This window comes from Apaloderma vittatum, unplaced genomic scaffold (genome assembly GCF_000703405.1).
Source record: "Apaloderma vittatum isolate BGI_N311 unplaced genomic scaffold, ASM70340v1 scaffold9032, whole genome shotgun sequence".
Classification (NCBI taxonomy): domain Eukaryota; kingdom Metazoa; phylum Chordata; class Aves; order Trogoniformes; family Trogonidae; genus Apaloderma; species Apaloderma vittatum.
The window spans coordinates 4,403-22,981 of NW_009705261.1; the positions used below are offsets into that span (position 1 = coordinate 4,403).

Consider the following 18,579-nt stretch of genomic DNA (forward strand, 5'->3'; position numbering starts at 1 on the left):
CTGCCCTTCAGGTGAGTGCAGGAGCCTCTGCTGTTGCAGGAAGCAGGGCAGTGCAGGCATGCTGGGATTATAAAAAGATATGATTTCCCCCTGAAGAAACCTTTAGCTCTGCTGAATTCTCTCGTCTGAGAGAGGAGCTGCCTGGCACTCATCCATAACTGGTCTATAAGCTGAAAAGTTAAACCTCTTAAAATCACCGTGTTCGGTTTCTTTGTGCTGGGATTTTCTTACGCTTCCACAGCGAACAAAAGGGAGAGCACGTTGTGTTTTCCTTGTTTAGTGGACTCGGAGGCTGGGACAGAGGTGCAGCCAGATATTACTGGGTATTATCTGCTCTCGGAACTGAATGTAAACCTGAAACAACACTGAAGCAAGACCTAATTTAAAGCTCGTGTTTTAAATTTGCTTGAATTGCACTTTTAAACAATAACTAACTTAAAGCTGAAGCATGATTAATAAGGACAAGACTGAAAGCCACGTGAAGATTATTAAGCTGTATTTTTGTTGAGTTTTGTTCTTCATTTGAAATACTAACTTCATTTTAACTTTGAGGAAATGGTTAAACTAAGATTTACAGTGTAACGGATGAGAAATTGAGAAGGGGATGGAATCTGTCAGATGTTTGAAACTCCTCTTTTCAGTGTGTTCATATTTATGTAACTAATGAACACTTAGGAACAAAAGAAAAATCCAAGGATTCAGCGTTTCACAGATATTGTTCAAAGATGATGTGAAAATAAAAAGGACTGAAAAAACAGTGCAACGGTTGGAGGGTATTAATGTGTGGGAAGGTCCAGAACCACATGCAGAGAATACTGAAGATTTGGATTCCTGGCTTGCGTTAGCCCTCAGCCTGCTGTAGCTCCACCAGTACTACCAGGGGGCAGAGACAAAATAGTAAAGTGGGATGGTTTGATTACAAATGTTATTTGTCAGCGCTAACAGTCCCCTTGTCACTGTTGTAATTTCAGTGATACCGCGTGAGGACCTTCCTCCTTTCCTTGCTGTCACTTAGCTTGTGAAAAGCTCCAGCGGCAAGGAGGATAATGTGCAGAGGAAGAGTGAACCACTGGTAGTACAGCAGTAGATTAGAGAGCGAGCAGTGACCGATGTACGTGTAAAACTCTGGATAAGAGCATGTGAGAATATTTTGGTGGTTTGGAGAACAGGGCCTTTTTGTTAGTGAGTAGAGTGGAGCTGACTTCTAAACTAAGGACCTGAAATACCCTTCATATGAAAGAAAAAGCCACCGTGAACCACAGTGATGAGTGGAGCTATAGTGGGAAGTGTGGATTATTGTTTATTTTAATCAACTTGTCAGTTTGGTTGCTGCCTTTTGAGGCTGCGACCATTCCAGCCTTTCCTGTTAGCTGAGCTGTGTGATTCTGTCGGGTACATGGTCCTGTCCTACTAACTGTAAAGTCCAGGTTAGATCAGTAATGCAGGTGATGATAAACTTCTACACCCTTTGGAATTTTTTTTGGCTCCTGATGACTCCCATGTCTCTGGGATGGTGGGGCTGGGCAGGAGCTGCTTTCCTGGACACTGAGCCATACTGGGGGCTGGCACAGTGGCAGGTCCTGGTTCATGTGGACTTCCATAGTGAAAGAAGGATGAGAGGGAGTATCCCAGCTTTTGATATTCATCTCGTCAGGCAAACGTGAATTGGCAGATCCAAAGCATTTTATTTAATTGAAATGATTTCCAGAGATACGGAAAAAATAGCTCTGACAGTTACATGGTTCTCTGGTTTACTTCTTTATCTTCAAAATCCTGTTTTTCTGCAGTCCCTGAACATCATACACACTAGAGAAGAAAAGCATAGAGTGTTTGTCTAACGCTGATGTTTGATATTTTGTGCTGACATTAGCACAGCATAGTATCTGGTAGTTGGAGGATTTGAGGGAGGCAACATGAGGAATGCATTTCTTATGGAAAAAGCAAAATAATGACCAGAGTATTCAAGTTATCAGGTCCAAAAGATCTTATCGGAGCCAACGGGTTTAAGGACCCCTTTCCCCAAACTTGCCAGTTGGGTTCTAAATTTTAACTCTAAGTAATAATTTACAGGCCCGATCCGGCAAATCCTTCCTGCCTGCAACTCTAGTTGGCTCGTCAGATTAAACTTCTTTTTGCTTCTTAACCTATTCCAGGGTGAAGACGCATGGCTCTCTCCCTTCCATAGGTTTCACAATTCCAACACAAATGTGAAACATAAGTTCGTTCCAATGGTTTAAATTATTTTCACACTTGATGCCAGAAATTTCGGATAATGTTGGGTGGTGATGAAACCAACTTCTTACATTTTTTTGGCGCCAATGAAAATGGTTGGCAGTCTTTCAGGAGCTCTGGTGTGGCTTTTAGTACCATGGCACCAGATTTACAACCGTTCTTCTAAATAATTAAAGCCTATATTAAAAAAGGGGGCTGGGGCTACCTCCCAGCTGGAAGATTGGAACAAGGAGGGGAAGTAGTGGAGAGCATCATAAAGGAGGCTGGAAGAATAAGTCACTAAAGCTTTTGCTGTCTCTAAAACAATTCTGACAAAGCCCGACTTGTAATTTAAATTAAGTGGCAGCCCTTTTGGAAAGGTCTTGTAAACTCATATGCATTCTGTAGGGCAAAGAAAAAAATTTCACTTTTTCTTTGTAAATGGAAGCCCTTCTAGGAGGTGTCAAGTCACTTTATACTTAATTGGTGACCTTGCCCCAAGGGCAAGGGCTCTTTTGAAAGACCCCAAAAGAGGTGTCTCCTGGCTCTTTAGAGAGAGAGGACTAATTGTTGCTGCTGGGCTTTGCAGACATGGAAAACAGAGACACTGATTTCTTTTTTTTTCTTTTTCCCCAAGTGCACTTTTGAAATTAGCAACCCTTTCTGAGACATCCTAGATTCCCCTGAATGTTGTTCAATTAGTTCAGCTGTCAAAAGCGAAGAGCTCTCGTTTCTGTTAGCAGAAATTCCTCTTGCTGGAAATACTAGGCCAAAGGGATTTCCTGGGTGTACGTGAGGACTGAATTTGGCAGGGAGGTGTGGAAATGTACAATATACAGTACGTATGTAATGTATATTATAAATCATATTAGTACAGTCAGCTGTTGAATATATAGTATTTGGATGTACGTGCAGAGCATTTATTTGGGTCATTGCCTGGCTGGCACAGAACATGGGGAAGGGGGGGCAAAAAAAAAAACAGTCTGGCCCCTCTTTACGTGTATAGGATGGGTGTTACAGCCATGCAAGCCCTTTATAAGCTCCTGTACCTACAAGGTGTAGCACAGGCACAGTCTGATGCCTCCTGAGAGGCCAGATGAGACCTTCTCTTGCTAGCAGAGGCTGGATCAGACCTGGAGAGATCTCTCGGGGGGGTATATGGCAGAGCTGTATTTTGAGACTTTTAATTGCAATACAGGTAATCACTGGATTAGTACAATGAAAAGGAAGTCAGAAACCCTCATTGTACGTATTTACTTTCTCCAATATGTTATAACCTTAGGGTTGATTACTAAACCTGGAGGTTTTGTTGGGTTTTAAGGTGCTATCTTTGCCTTCACTCTCTCTTTTTTTTTTTTTTTTTTTATGCCAGAGAAGGAGTGGAGAAAGCATAAAAGAACCTTAAAAACTCTTGAGTTGCAAGCAGAGGAGGACTCTCTGCTGCCTTTCAGAGATGTTCCTGCCAGCCCTGGTGTAAGGTCTGGACTTGGTGCAAGAAGGCAGAGCTTTGGTGCTCTGACCTGTAGCCTGTGGCACTTACTGTTAATCAGACAGGGACTTTGCCTTCCTTGTGTTACTTATTCTAGGGATAGTGTAAAATCTTAGATGGTACGAAAGTCCTTTCCCAGCTTGACCTCTGAAATCTAGCCCATGATTTGCAGGGAGAGCAGAGCTTACTACATGCCCCCTCTTGTAGTCAGTCCCCAAACGAAAACACATGGGTGGCTCTGCAAGTCGTACTTAGGACATCATGGTGTTGTCTGCATGAGTGAGGTACGTAGATGGTCTCCTGTTTGCAGGCAGTCTCACCTTTTCGCTCCGCTGGGAGAGTAAATGCCATTTAATAACCATACAATTCCAGCTGGCAGTTAGGAAGATGATTATGACTAGATTTCTATCAATGGGATATGTTTGTCCTCATGTGAGCTGAGCAGCTCCTAAGACAAAGGTATTTATGCTTCCAGCTAGAGTGGTACTTGGCTGGAGGGACAAGGGAAAGGAAAGGTCTTGACAAGAACCCTCACCTCTTCCTTGTACATGTACAGAGCGTGTTTCTAAATAGTGCTCAGTAATACAAAAAATAAATATGAGGAGCAGACAAAGTCCTTTAGTCTGTATGATGCAGGCTGAACACAATCATAATCACTTTTCCTTTCCTCACACTCTAAATAATGATTGCAGTGAAATGGTCTAGGTTCAGACAGGTTTGACAGAGAAGGTTAGGATACCAAACTGATGAGTTGTTGTTTTTTTTTCTTCTCTTTTGTGGACAGGTTGGCTATATCCAAATTGGATCAGAGCACATGCTAATACAACCAGTGAATACATCAGAGACCTCATTTAGTGGAAAAGAACACTTCATCAGGCATAGACGATCCACAAAATCAAGCCATCCCATGAAGTCGCACGTTCCTGATGAGCACTGCAAGGTTGTAGCAGGTGAGCTTGAAGTGGCTCAGGAGAACAGCCGTGCAATTATATTTTAACTGTTGTTCTGCCAGATATGTCTGTATTTTGAAATTCAAGTGTTTGGGCAGTTAGAGCTAGTGGAAAAAGGCATGCGTTAATGAATCCTTCTGCTACAAGTGAAGGAGTCACATCACAAATAAATAATAAAAATTGTTGGGACATATGCTGTAATATTCAATTGGTGAGAAGATAAACTTTATGATGGGTCATTGTCAATTTCTGACCTGTCAGGTCTGACCCCTGTCCAGGGTCTGCCTGTCCTTGGCAGAACTGAAATTCCCTTCCTGAGAAGAGGGACTAGAGGAAAGTGGGGAGACACTGGGTAATTCTATGGGATCACAAATGGGAAGAGAAGGTGAGTGAGTACCAAGGTATCAGAACTGTAAAATAAGGCACTAAAATGGAACTGAAAAAATTTGTTTCCAGTAGCACCTACTGCTTCCTGGAGGCTTCTGGGGACCCACTACATGCTGCTGTTCTCTGCTTCGTCCCAACGGGAATGGGAATAGACCTCACAGTTGCTGAGATCCCCCCTGCAAGCTTTGTCCTCCTTAGGTTGACAGAGGGAGATTGATAGCGTGATGTAACTTTTTTTTAAGGCTATGGCTCTCATTCTGTGACTGGAATTTTTCCTACCAGATGCTAAGCCCTGAGGGGCTAAACTAAGACTGGATTTGGGGAGAGTATGGGCACCTCTCTCTTGCATGAGACCAGGATAGCTTTAGTCCCTCCTCAGCAGGTAGGTGAGGAAAATCTGGGACTGTGGAATTCCCTGCCCTGGAATCACACAGGAGTTCGCAAAACAGAATATCCCTTGGGTGCTGATTCTTTTCGCTGACTGCAGGCTGGCTGTGCTAAAAAGGGAGCAAAGCACCCGACTGCTGCACAGTGGGGAGCGGGGCTTGCGCCTGCAATCAGCCACTGCTTCAAGTAGCCGTGTCATAAAATAATGAAATTGCTCATGGGCTTTGCCACTTAAAGGCAGACTCCTGAATGTTTTTCATTGTTGTGGGAAAGAAATGTAAGTCATGGCTGTTAATAGGCTTAGCACGTTAACGACCTAATTGACTCCTGTCTGGTTTGGATTAACTTTTGTGCACAAGGAGTTTAGAAACAAAAAAAAATTAATCCTCTCTGACACACAAAAGGTCCGTTCCTAATGAAATTGTGTGGAAATGATGATCTAGGGATATGCTTCCAGAGTTTCTCCTAGGAAAAGGTCTCTTTACTGTGGTACTCCCCAACGTCAGCAGAGTGAAGGATTTAGCAGATTTGTACTAATGGTTCCTTTTCACTGGCTTGTAATTTGGCTTACCCAGGCTAAAATCTGGCAGGAAAGAATGGAGGTTGTAAATACATGGGAAATATTTGCATGCTAGACATTTTAGGTATACATCCTGTATTGTGGAACAACATAGACAGAAGAATACACATCTGTGTAAATACTGTTTAAATACAATGTGGCTTTACAAACCCACAGAGTTGCCACATGTGAACATTTTCCAGTCCTTTGCTGTTCTTTTATTTTCTGAGCAGGTAACAATCACCTCTAAAGATATTTTCTTCTTAAAATTCTGTAATTCAGCGGTACCTGACGTGATCTGGGGTTATTTGGGATTCAAATAAAAGAGAAAACATCGGATGCTGGTTTTTTATGTTATTGATCATGTTGTAAGAATTTAAACAGGACTAAATTCCTTTCTAATTTCTATTGACAGCAAAGGTCCTGTGACATATGAGCATAACTGACTGTAAAAAAAGATATGTGGTGATGTAATGACTTGTGTGAGTATTTGTAAGGCGGAGAGGAAAGCATTTAAAGAAAGCAAAATTAACTTAACCAGAAAGTGTCGTGTGTCAGCGCTACTGCAGGGACAGAGGGCAGAGCTTTCTGAGGGCATTCCTCTCGTGTTCCACCCCAGCCATGGGAGAGGGAAACCGAGCTGAGCAGTTCCTTGGGGCTAGGTAATGCTGGCAGTCTGGTTTGATAAGCGGTTTTAAAAATCCCTAAAACAACTCCTTTAGTCAGAGTGGTGTAACATGTCCTACAGCACTCAAAATTATTTTTAGAGCTGCAGGAGAACTTTGTGGGAGCCAAATTTCTCCTGGAATCATCTGTGTAAGAGGATTAATCTGGCTAGAGTCAGGAATGGGAAAGTACTTAGGGTTTTGCATGAGGGGATCTTTGAGATCTGAAAGTGCCTGCTAATGGATTAAAAAAAAAAATCACAGGTCTGTGGATTCAGGGCTGTTGTTTTAATTCCTTTGTTTAAATTCTGAACTGCTCTAGCTGCAAAAGATGTATCCCATCACCATGGGCCAGGTGCTATTGTTAGTCATACGATATGTGTATACGTGTTTTTATCACCTGTCATCCAGCAGGAGAAAGAGTTCAAGTCACAATGCACATTTATGCTCAGGCATGAACATGAGCCCCTGTGAGGCAAACAGAAAACCTATTAAAAGGTTTCCAGGTGCAGATGCTGCGAGGGGGAAGGAAGGAAAGGTTGGGTTTCATTTGCTCTGAGGCATGGCGTCCTTAGGGACATGGGAAATAGCCTCACAGCGGTGATGTGAAACACTTCTTCGGTTCTCATCTCTAGACACTGGGCTGCATCTGGGGTACAAACCTCTTATCACACCCTGTTCTGATTTTAAAGAACAAGTCTAATGACTTTCTTGTCAAAGGTCTTGGATGAGTGGTCTCTATGGAGAGAGAATGGAGTTTTGTTTGTAGGTTTTAATATATATAAGTAAGAATTTCTCTACAGATAAGCTAGGTGGGGAGAGAAAGAGACCTCTCGTAATGCATCAGACATGACCTTTCAGCACCCTCAGGTTTGGTCTAGACCTTCATGAATAGATTTCTCAATTTATTTGTGGGGACAAGAGGTAGCTTCATGGCTGATCTGTGTTTCAGCAGTGTCTGTGATTCCCACGAATCTCTGACTCCACAGGAAGAGCTCGTGGCAGCCAAGTGACACACAGAGCAGAAAGGGTTACATGGGAGCTGTACTATCTCCTTTATTAGCCCCTGTAGCCCCTGGCAGAAAACACCTGAGGTAGGGCTTCTTTCATTGCCCTGTCTCTCTCTGACCTTGTAATATATATACAATAAAACTGCAGTAAATGGATAAGCGCATTTTAACTATTGTGGAACAACAGTAGTTTAATGAATTTTCTGAGATCTAGTCACATATTCTGCATTTTTTCATCAAAGCTTATGGACAGGAAAAATATTTCAGTTTTTCTTGTTGAGAGAAAATATCAGTGTTAAAAGGCAGAATCAAAGCATGTTATGGAAGCATAGGAATCTTCTCTAACCATGCCGTAAAACGTTCTGTTTCTTTGGGAGAAGTAAGTTCTGTTATAACTTTTCCAAATGTCTCCAGTGATGTATTAAAGTCCTCTTACATAGAAAGGATTTGATATAAAATACAGTCCAGGAGCATGGGAGAGAGCAGCTTGTCTTTAGAGGGAAGGTTGTTATTTCATGTTTATGATATAGACCTCATAAATTATTCTTAAATGTGGGTTTGCTTTAAACCCGTTTGTCAGTTTAGATGAAGCAGTTTTCATTTAATGCAAATGTGCTGCATAGAGAGAAGCAGGTAGTGGAAAAACCAGAAAGATCAACATTTTAATTCTCAAAGTAACAATGTGTTGCTTCTCTGTATAGTTACTTATCAACCTGTTTTAACAATTGGTCAAAGCTGGTAATAATTTAAATAAATGCCCGAATGCAGGTATCAAATGTAGGCAACGCTTTCCATGAACAGGTATAAATCCTAAACACGTTACTGCTACGTTGCATTTCCCCATCTTTACGCGTTTTCTCGTAGCTGTGTTTTCTCGGCAGGTTCGAGCTGGCCTGAAATAGCAGTTGTTATGGCCAAAAAACACGTGCACTAAAAATAGAGACATGTAATGCAACCTGTATTAGGCCATATTAGGAAGCGTCTGTTGAAGAATTAAAGCAAGGATTTCAACAATGGGCGATGCAGAAGATGTAATGTGATTAAGTGTTTGCAAGCAGAGAAGTATTCCCTGGGCTAGAAATTCAGCGCTCTACCCATGGGAGTCTGCCTCACTTGTGTGGATAAATCCCTTGGTTTCTCCAGGTCCCTGGTCTTCCAAACAGGGAGTCTGGATTTTTCCTGCGAGTGTGTGATTGTTTCCTTATGGCTGAAAAAGAGCAGCCCTTGGGAGCAGGTTCGCATTCAGCAGCGTCCTTTTCCATCACATGCGGCAAAGGAAGTTTTATTGCCAGTCTGTTGTGGATGAAGCCCCTCAGCATGAGGGCATGGATAATGTGGAGCCGGAGGGACTTCAGTGTCATCTTCTTTGACCGTCAAGGTGCAAAAGAGACCAAAAAAGAGGACATGCAAATGCAAGGTGGCTCCAGGAGACTAAGGTACATTGCATACCTTTTACCTCAGGATTAGAGCCAAGAGTGGGGAATTAGGACACTGTTGGCCTTAACTCCTAATGGTGTTTGATCTTTTAGCTTCAGCAGATTCCTTGGGATCTTTCTTATAAAAGCGACTGAGTGTTGGTCACCTACCTGTTTGTGTGGGAATGCTTAGGGGCAGGTTTTGCCTCCGTTCAAAAGCTCTAAGCTTCCTTGGAGGGAGTTTGCAATTATGAGTGATCAGCCGTAGATGCCCTAGACTGTCAGCCCGAGACTGAAGGCACAGAAAATTGGAGGATATTTAGACTACAACCTCTAACTCTCAAACAGTTTTTTTATTTGCAAATTAGGGCTATTAATTCTGAGCTGGCAGTGGTACCAAGAGCCTCTGGATCTGAAAGTTGCTCTATAAACTGCTGGTTTCTTTCTCAGCTGATCTGCTCCCCGTGTAGTTTGACATATCTGTCTACATTTGGGATTAAAAATAACTGTTACTCTACTTTTTACTGTCCTTTGACCTGCTGAGACAACGCTGTTACGGGAGTTGAACCTGTATTCTTTACTGGCTTTTGCAAATCACCAGAAGCAAATTGCCCGGCTTTCAGGGAGGTCTGTGCTGCCTCTCTCAAGACAGGTGTAATGGTGAGGTCAGACTGTAGGTGGGGACCCCCTGGTTTGAAGGTGAGGTCAGACTGTAGGTGGGGACCCCCTGGTTTGACGACTCCCTGAGCTCTTCCAACCTCAGCAGAAGCGATTGGAGTTCGGTTGCTAAAGCCTAGGATGGGATGGTAAAGCTGGCAGTTGTAAAAACATCTTTTGCAAACGAAGCATGTTCACTAAGGACTCATTAAAATAAAATAAACCTGGAGGCCAGTGATGCCATTTTTTACGGTATAACTGCAGCCAGGCTTTTTGTAGTCTCTAAAGCCCTGAAGTGGGTTAAGATTGTGCTTTATGGTTGGTTTCTGATCTGCTGAGTTTAAGTGATCAAACCCGAGGAGCCTGAATTCAGTCTTACGTACGTCACTCCTTATCACTTGGACGTAATTATATTTGTGTAACAGGATCTTCTCCCATGGTCCCAAGGAAGTTGAGATCTTTATGTGTCTGCCACAAACAATGGGAATCAATTCAGCTTCAGCGAATTTACAGCTAGTAACAGAGCAATCAGACACAGGATGAGAAACCAAGGCAGAGATACTAAGATGGAGTGGCAGAGTATTTCCATTCCTACTTTAACAATCTTGCCATTAAGCCATGCTGACTGCCTCCTTTCTGTAACATTAAATTGTCTTCTCTGACTGTCCTACATGAGCGAGTCCTTGTTTCTAGCTGGAAGGAAGTTTCCTTTTCAAAGGAGATGAGTGCACATAGTTCAGCAGTCAGCAATCTTTTGAAATTCTGCAGACAATTTGAACCAGTGAGTGGACAGAGATCGTAGTTCTTACCCTGTACTGCCTTACAGGCCTGACATTAAAGACAAAGTCCTTATGTGTTATGTTGATGACTGAATATGTGTTGCAGCACAATAAGGTTTTAACTGATGTGTCCAAGCCACAGACTAACTTGGAGAACAGTCCTTGCAATAAAATTTCTGTGGTGTTTTGAGATGCAGCACAGAGTTCATGACTTCTGTCTCAAATTCTTGTTGCTTCTGTGCCAGACGAATAGTCATGACCTTGTGATTTGGTATGAAAGTGGCTGTGTGAGAAGAAAACAAACGAAAAACAACAACAAAAAACCCCAAACCAAACAAAATCCCTAAACATTTCTGGGAGGTGGATTAGGGAGCAGTAAATTATTCTGCTATGCAGTGATTTTTCCTGTCAGTTGATGCATGGTTTTGCCTGCCATCCTAGTCAGAAAGAAACTGGGGCTGCATAACCATTTTTTGTAGGACCAGGCATTAAAAATGAGAGGACAGTCTGTAATCTGTTGGGATTTGAATGAGCAGCCATTTCTCTGATTTAAATGAGCAACTGCCTTTTAATCCCTGAGCGTCAGACAGCCCGCTGGGATCAGCTAGCTGTGGTAAATATGAAATCTCAAGCTTTTGATGGAGATATAAGAGCCCTCTGCACAGGGACAATTTCATGCTGTGTCCTGACAGAGGTATGAAGGCGGCTTCACGTTCCCATGGCTGGAAATATGTTGGGCAGTGCTGTACCATGGCTACTGTGTGGAACAAGGCTTCTGGGGCTGAAGTGTGTCTGAGGTTTACCTGGTTGGTTGGTCGGTTGTTTATTCTTTTCCTTCAACAGATCAGTGTTTTGAACAGAACTGCTCTGTTGCTGTACGGATGAAAACTGCAGGTGCAAGGTAACCAATGCATAGAACTTTGGATGTAAAGCCCATCAGAGACAGTGAAGGGGTGTTTGTGGTGGCATCCATGAATTTTGAACTGGCTTCCTTTATGTGCCTGGGGAGATCTCATGGTTCTGAGCTGTCCTGGGATCTGTGGTTCCTCTTTTAGCTCAGGCTGTGGTAGCAAATATCCTTCAGTGGGCTGACTTCTGCGACAGATGTTTTGTCATCCTGGAAGTCTGAGATCTCTAAGCCTGTTCAAGCTTGGTTTGCTTCTAACTGTGACCAGGTCCAGAAACAAGGTTACTGACTTGTACAGCTCGTGGGCATCCACTGTGGTGATGCTGTGCTGTCAGGCTTTTGAAGAAGCTGTGCAATAAACCATTTCAAAGCAGCTCTGCCATCAGATCCAAACAGGAGGAGTTAACTGTGTTTTTAAATAATAAACACTCTTTGTGTTTCAGCCCACCACTTTTTGATCCTAATTCAAACTAAGAAGGAAGCTTACCTGTATTCTGTTTGTCTTGCTTTTGGTCTTGTCCTGGGATGTAAATGCTGCTGCTGACTTCTACTTTCTGTTTCATTTCCTTTCTGGGGTCCACCTTACACTTTACTTTCTTGATTTGAAATGAAATTGAGTCATCATGCTACTTTTGAAAATGTCTTTGAAATTAGTGCTGTGTCTAGATTAAAGAACAATACCTAAGAGCCACAGATGCAGCATAATGATGTTTTTTAACACAGAACTGATAGCCTTTTGAAAGGTGTTTGTATCCTACCACTGATACCAGAGGAATTTTGTGGCATTCTGTACCTTTGATAATTTGGCGGACTTGCCCTTCTTATGATTGACGTTTGGTTTTAGGTTAACTAGTAAGCATATACCTCAAGAACTTCCTTTCTTTAATTTCTAGGCTTCGTTTGTGTGCGGGATCTCCTTTTTCTTTCTCTCTGTTTTGCTTTGGAGAGGCGATGATTTTTACTTTTAAGTGAAACTAATAAAACTGGTCTAATGTGAGCACCGATGAAAGACGGAAACTCCTGGAGCTTAGAGAGAATTGGTGTTAGTTGTTGCCCCACTTGCCTGCTCTTTCTTCCTTTTTATGCTGCTGAAGTAACAGCATAAAGGAAAATAGAGCTATCCCTCCATGTGAGGGTACACAGATATAAAAGGGTCATGGGTGGAGGGAAATTAGTAGAGATTTTCCTGAGGAAAAAGTGGAAAGGATTTTTAAGGCAGCAAGAGAAAAGAAATCATAGGGAGAAGTCTGGCCTTGCAGAAAGGACACTGCAAATCTACTTTTTATTTGTGGCTTTTGTTGAACTACATCCAGAAACTTTCAGTAGGTTTAACTAAAATTAAAAAAGGAGAAATTATGGAATAAAAAGGTGGAAGGCTGTAGGAGAAGTTGCTTTTCAGATGAGTCTGGGAAATACTGTTGGAAGGGAGGTAGGAGGAGCAGGAAGGGACTCTGCAGTTACAGTAAGAATGTGCCAAAAACCAGACAGTGCTAGACAGGGCTTTTGGTGTGTCATAGGAAAAGGTCATTTGGGGCGGTTACTTTGGAATTGTACATCTGTTGGGTTGCCATAAGAAGCACTGAATAGGAGGAGTTTTCTGCTGAGGATTCAGAAGAGCTCTGTTGTGCTTCTGATCGCAGTAGGGCTTGTAGTTTTTTTGCCACTCTGAGGAAGATTTCAAAGACTGCTGGACTGCAGAATGTGATGTGATCTTGTTGCTTTGCAAGTGACTAGCCAAGGAAAGGTAAGACCCAGCTAATGAGCTTGAGCGATGTTCCATCTATTTTTATACTGAGGATCTCGAAGTGTATCGCCCTTCTCCACCACCTAAAAGTCCTGAATTTTGTGAAACTTTTGGCCAGATAGACTGTGTAACACGCTGTTGAAGTGACTGGCAAAAGAGTAATGTCCCTTGTGCCTAGTCTCCCGCAGCGTATATGTGCTGTGTTGTAGATCGACTGTTTCAGCTCATATTTCCTGTGATACTCTCTGACCTCTTAGGAAGGGAACACCTGACTCCTAAAAAAGTGTGCAGTTTGGTTATGTATGCTCCCCGCAATGTAAACTCCTCTGACAGGCTCCTGCCCATGTTTTATGGCCTCTTGTGCCTTCTCACTAACACTTAACATCTGCACCACAAAATTTGTAACATCAGTTTGTTCAAATAAAGAATCCACCAAGCATTTAATCCTTGTTTTAATGGCTGATGTTTATTTTAGCTTTGCGTTTCATGTGCTCATGGACGGATTCTCTTCAGATAGTCCATAAATCATGTGGGACAGGAGTAAGACTTCTCTGTCCTGGCTTGTTTCTGAAGTGAGGCTCTAGAGATGGGGTTTTCTGATACGGCCGTAAAGTTGACTCACCTCAGGTATGAGTTACAGATGCATTTAATGAGGATTTTTACTATTGGGTTTGGAACTATTCATCAAATGCCTGCGATATGGGATGTGTGTATTTATTTTGTTCTGTTTGTGATGGCTCATCTGAAAATGATGGTTGTGCTTTCTCCATGTGCTTGATCATGCTGGAAAATTGCTTCCATGTGTGATAGGCAGGAACATGCAAATAGAGACTGCTCTCAAAGTAGCCCTCTGCAAGGACAAGAGGGACAGAAAGAATAAAAAGTTTCCCAATAGAGGAGCTACAAACTGAAAGGGAAGAAACAACAAAAAAGAGACACACACGCTTTTCAAGTAGTTTGTGTTGCTTTGCCTTACCTCCTCTTCCGTAGCGTATCATCGGTGACCACCTGAGCTCTTTGTAGGGTCCCTTGAATCTGTTACACTTTGCCAGTTCTGAAATGCTCAGTAAGCTTACTCTTGGACAACGTGAGGGAGAGGATGAGAGTAAGAGCCCAGATTCTCTAAGTCAGGCCACTCCGGCTGTTTCCAGGCAAGCCTGCGGGGTGGTAGTTTTCCACACACAAGCTCTAATCGTGACCACCCAGTGGAGAGGAGCCAATCCGCAGTTTCAAGTAAAACTCGTGGAGGAATGGGGGCCAGAGGCTTTGTGTGAACCAAGACTACCCAGCAATTTGCCAGGAGTCCCTTTACACTGCTGATCTCCAGAAATCACACCTTTCAGAGTTTTGTACAGCTGCTTTTTGCAAGGAGATGCCGAGTGGAATTGGCAAAGCCTCTCCAATACCTTCATCTGCCTCTGGAGGAGGGACCATGCCAGGGAATCCTGTGTTGCTGTAGAGACAGACACGACACATCTAACTGGTGACCAAAAATGGCCCAAAATGGCCCCCTTTATTATACAAACGGTGTGCTTTTGTACATAGCCTAATGTAGTAGCCTAAGGTAGCGTGGCCTTTGCTTATAGGTTAAACACTTGTTTTTCAAGTTCTAATTGGTTAACACTTAGCGGTTTCCGGCTGGGCTCATCCTTCTGGATCTTGAGGGCGAAGATTTCACAAACATGTCCAAGCTCAGTGCACACGACTTCCCATCTCAAGGGTGCACTGGGATTTTGTCAAGATCAATGTCTTCAACCAGTGCCAGGTTATCAGCAGTCCAGCTGCCGTGCCCCACAATCCAATGGCAAATAACCATGGCATGACCTCTCCTCCATGGAGTACAAACTGCAGTCTAGCACAGTGGATTTTCCCTGTGACACAAGTGGCTTGTTTTCCACCAAAAAGGAGCTTTTTGAAGTGAATGCCCAGAGTACTCTAATTATATTTTCTTCTGCTTAAGCCTTTTGGCACAGCTCCTTCAATGCCAGGCCCAGACTTATTTGAGTCTAGGCCTAGCCCCCCATAAAAGCAACTTCTTTATATGTAGGAGCTTTACACCAGCTGAAAACTTCTGATTTGTTAGGGAATTACCAAAATGAGAATTTGATGGGGAAGTACTGTTACTTCCAGGAAAGTTCTAATTGTTAGCAGCAAGTACTCAAAATGTTCTTAGTAGAATAATTTGCTTTCTCCTCCTTTTTCTCTGCTTTCTCTCCCCTGGTATTTAAATGATAACCTTGAAAGTACTGCAGCTGAAGATGCATGGTTATGTAGAGGAAGGAATGGGTGGATAAGTGGTATGAAATGAATAAACAAACCAACACAGGAGCTTTTTCACAGAAATTTGCTGAAGTCATCTCCAATTCATAGTTGGCAAACCAAAGCTGCACTGATCGCTCTGACTTTGTGGTGTAGTCACTCCATTTTATTTTATTTTATTGCCTTTCTAAAGCACTTAGAAACAGAGTTCCCCAGCTCTGTGGCACCTCTGTCACACCTGGCCTGCCGTCCATGTGAAAACAAGCCTTGAAACTTGGTTATTTTCATCTTTGCTGCTGGCATGTAGCTTCCACTATTTATGAGCACCCCAAGTTTTCATTTCTTGCTTGTCCACAGGATCCTGTCTGTCTTCTTAGACCCAGGGAGATATTTCCAAACTCTTTTAAAAGAAGATTCAAATCAAATTTCATGGTTGTTTTCTCAGTATAAAATATGTACCAAGTGTTGACAGTTGATGCCTTGGGCAGAAAAGCATGTGCAGAACTATACTGGATGACTGCTAGACAGCTCAGAACAGGGGATGTGGGATGGACACGTGCAAATGTGCACACTGACAAGACAGAAAATGTATGAATGAGCAGAAGTAGGGGGGTTTATAGCTGATGGAGTTTATCACCCCGAATACAAGAGGGTCAGTCAGGGAAAACTGATGATCTGGATGTGAGTGGACTTACCAGCCTGGGAAAGCAGGGAAGTCCAAGCTGAGTTATGTAAGGGAGCTGGTAAACAGGCAGTGGAAAAACAGAATCAGTGAATGCTAACTCAGATCTCCCTGCTGCAGAATGGTGCTTTGCTAAGAGACGTTCTCAACTTAAACCTACAGAAAATGGAAAAGTGATTCTCTGTTCTGGGAAATGAGTAGCATGTGAAGTGTGACTTAAGAGGTGTCTGTCTGGTCATCCGTTATGGTCTATTCTGTGTTGCTTTTGCATTGAATACTTTGTTTTTGCTGTTTCAGGGCCTGTTGTGTGTCCTATTCCCTTATTCATTGGAAGAAATTAGCATTAATACCAATGTCAGTATCCTATCCGTACTATATTGCAGGCTGAGCAGTAAGCAGATGTAATTTCAGTGAATCTTGGCAGTTTGTTTCTTATTGCAAAATAGATTTTTTTTTAATGACTTCATTTGCTTTTCTTTTATTTTACAATTGAAAACATGAATACATTTTTTGCTGTGAATTGAGTAGATTCCATTTCAGACCTGAACTTAATTTCTCCTTTGTTCATGCCTCAGCTGCTTTGCACATCTGCCTTTGAGCCGTGAAACACGCTTCACCTTTAAGTTTAGGATGACTAATACGTGAGTTTGGAGGAAGGGAGGTTTAACTTCTGTGTTTTAATTTTTTGTGCTAGCAGTAGCTGACCGCTGCTTCACTTGCTAGTCCTTAGAACAGGTCTTTTTCACATGTTCTTGTAACTAAAGTTCATGAAGGATCAGCTGGTCTAGGGAGTCCCTGGCTTTTGGTGCACAGACCGCAACGGAGGCGTGTGAGCTCTGCACGTAGGTGGCCGGTAACTGCAGCTGCTGGCGCTCGTGCCAATAGCAATAAATGAGCAAAGAAAGCTTGAGAAGGTCTTATCTAGCCTGACCTTCTGCACTCCTGGGTTTCATCCAGTTGGCCAATAATACAGGTTCCAAAACAATCGGACTTGTTTTAAAATTCTTGAGACTCTCTCTGTGTGCTGTTACATTGCTGGTAGCAAGTAAAAACGCAACTGATGGCAATATTGTCTCCAGGAATATCTTACAACTTCCCTGCCTAAGGAGAACCTGCAGAATCTAGAGTGTACATTATATCCTGAAGCATGACCCTCTAAAGTTTTCTTCAACAGACTTTTCCTAATTAGCACTTGTTCCATTATAGTGGAATGTTACTCCTTTCACAAGCAAGATTTCCAATTTCTGAAATTTTTGTAAGAGCATGACTTCTTGGTTTGAATTACAGTTAATATTTTGCTTTTCTGGACTTCTTTTTTCCAGTCTTCTTTCCTATTTGAGTGTAATCTGGTGGTCTTATATGAATCTGCACACAGAGATACAGATGTACTGGCAATGGAACTTTTTATCAGCAACTAACACTTCAAAGGTCACTGCAATTTGAATGTGCACAAGAATGTTTGTTGAAAAGAGTATGCAAGTTTTATTGTGATCTGCCAGCCTTAATAAGTATTTTGACTTTTAGAAAAGAAGAGGCAAAAGAAAATTAAATCAACCAGTGACTGGAGGGAGAGAAGAAATGCCATTCGACTTACCAACGAGTACACAGTAGAAACTCTGGTGGTGGCAGATGCTGATATGGTCCAGTATCATGGTGCAGAGGCTGCTCAAAGATTCATCCTCACAGTTATGAATATGGTAAGTTGGCAATTTACTCTCAAAAGAAGGAGCAAGGGTAAGCAGATTGCATCCAGGGTAGGTTAAAGCTGCCTTCCTTCACGACTGAAATGGGTAACTGTTTTGAACTTGAGGTATGAGGAAAGGTTTTCTTCCTGTGTTATGTGGCTCTTCTCCTTCATCTGTGTGATTCCGTGTGTTTGACTAAGGACATCACAATAAAAAACTTTTTTTAAAACTGAAATTGCAAATTTTCACTTAGGAAATATTCTATAGTTGTTCAGGAGTAGTGTTTTCTTCTATTTTTTTTTGTACTACTATGGTGTACATTGAACAAGAGTATTCCAGAGTGGATAGATGGTCTTGTCTCACATGATGTTTCTCGGGTTCCTAAAGATTTCCATGGTGCACCTGTTTAATAAAAGATATTTCTTTGTGGGTCATTGTCATAGCAGACAATCAAAGTGTTATTGAAGGCAGCAGTAATATTGCTTTCCAGCGGAAAACCTGGCTTTAAGTCAGTTAGAAACACTTTTTATCTGTAATTTGTATGTAATGAAAATGGCTGCATCCTGTGCTGGAGAGAACGTGTCAAACTTGTCACCAAACTAGCTTTACCCTAGGACTTCTTGTGCTACATGAAGTAATGCTGATCCTACCTCTGAATAGTTGATGGAGTTGGGCTTTAGAATTCTGGAATTTCTGCAGAGAATCTGCCCAGAGTGAGGAGAACCTTTTGAAATTGCAAGCTTGTATGGAGTGTGGGTGTTAATTTGCTAGCTGTCCTAGGAGTTAAGCCTTC

At 42.3% G+C, this 18,579-nt stretch overlaps 1 protein-coding gene across 1 annotated transcript in view; it reads left to right on the forward strand.

The window, feature by feature from the left end:
• Window positions 1-4,514: 4,514 nt before the first annotated feature.
• ADAMTS17 (ADAM metallopeptidase with thrombospondin type 1 motif, 17) overlaps window positions 4,515-18,579 on the forward strand; it is a 162,329-nt gene continuing 148,264 nt past the window's right edge. Inside the window, exons 1-2 of the mRNA XM_009865321.1 lie at window positions 4,515-4,650; window positions 17,626-17,798. Coding sequence (XP_009863623.1) covers window positions 4,515-4,650; window positions 17,626-17,798 — 309 coding nt within the window. The remainder of the gene's footprint in view (window positions 4,651-17,625; window positions 17,799-18,579) is intronic.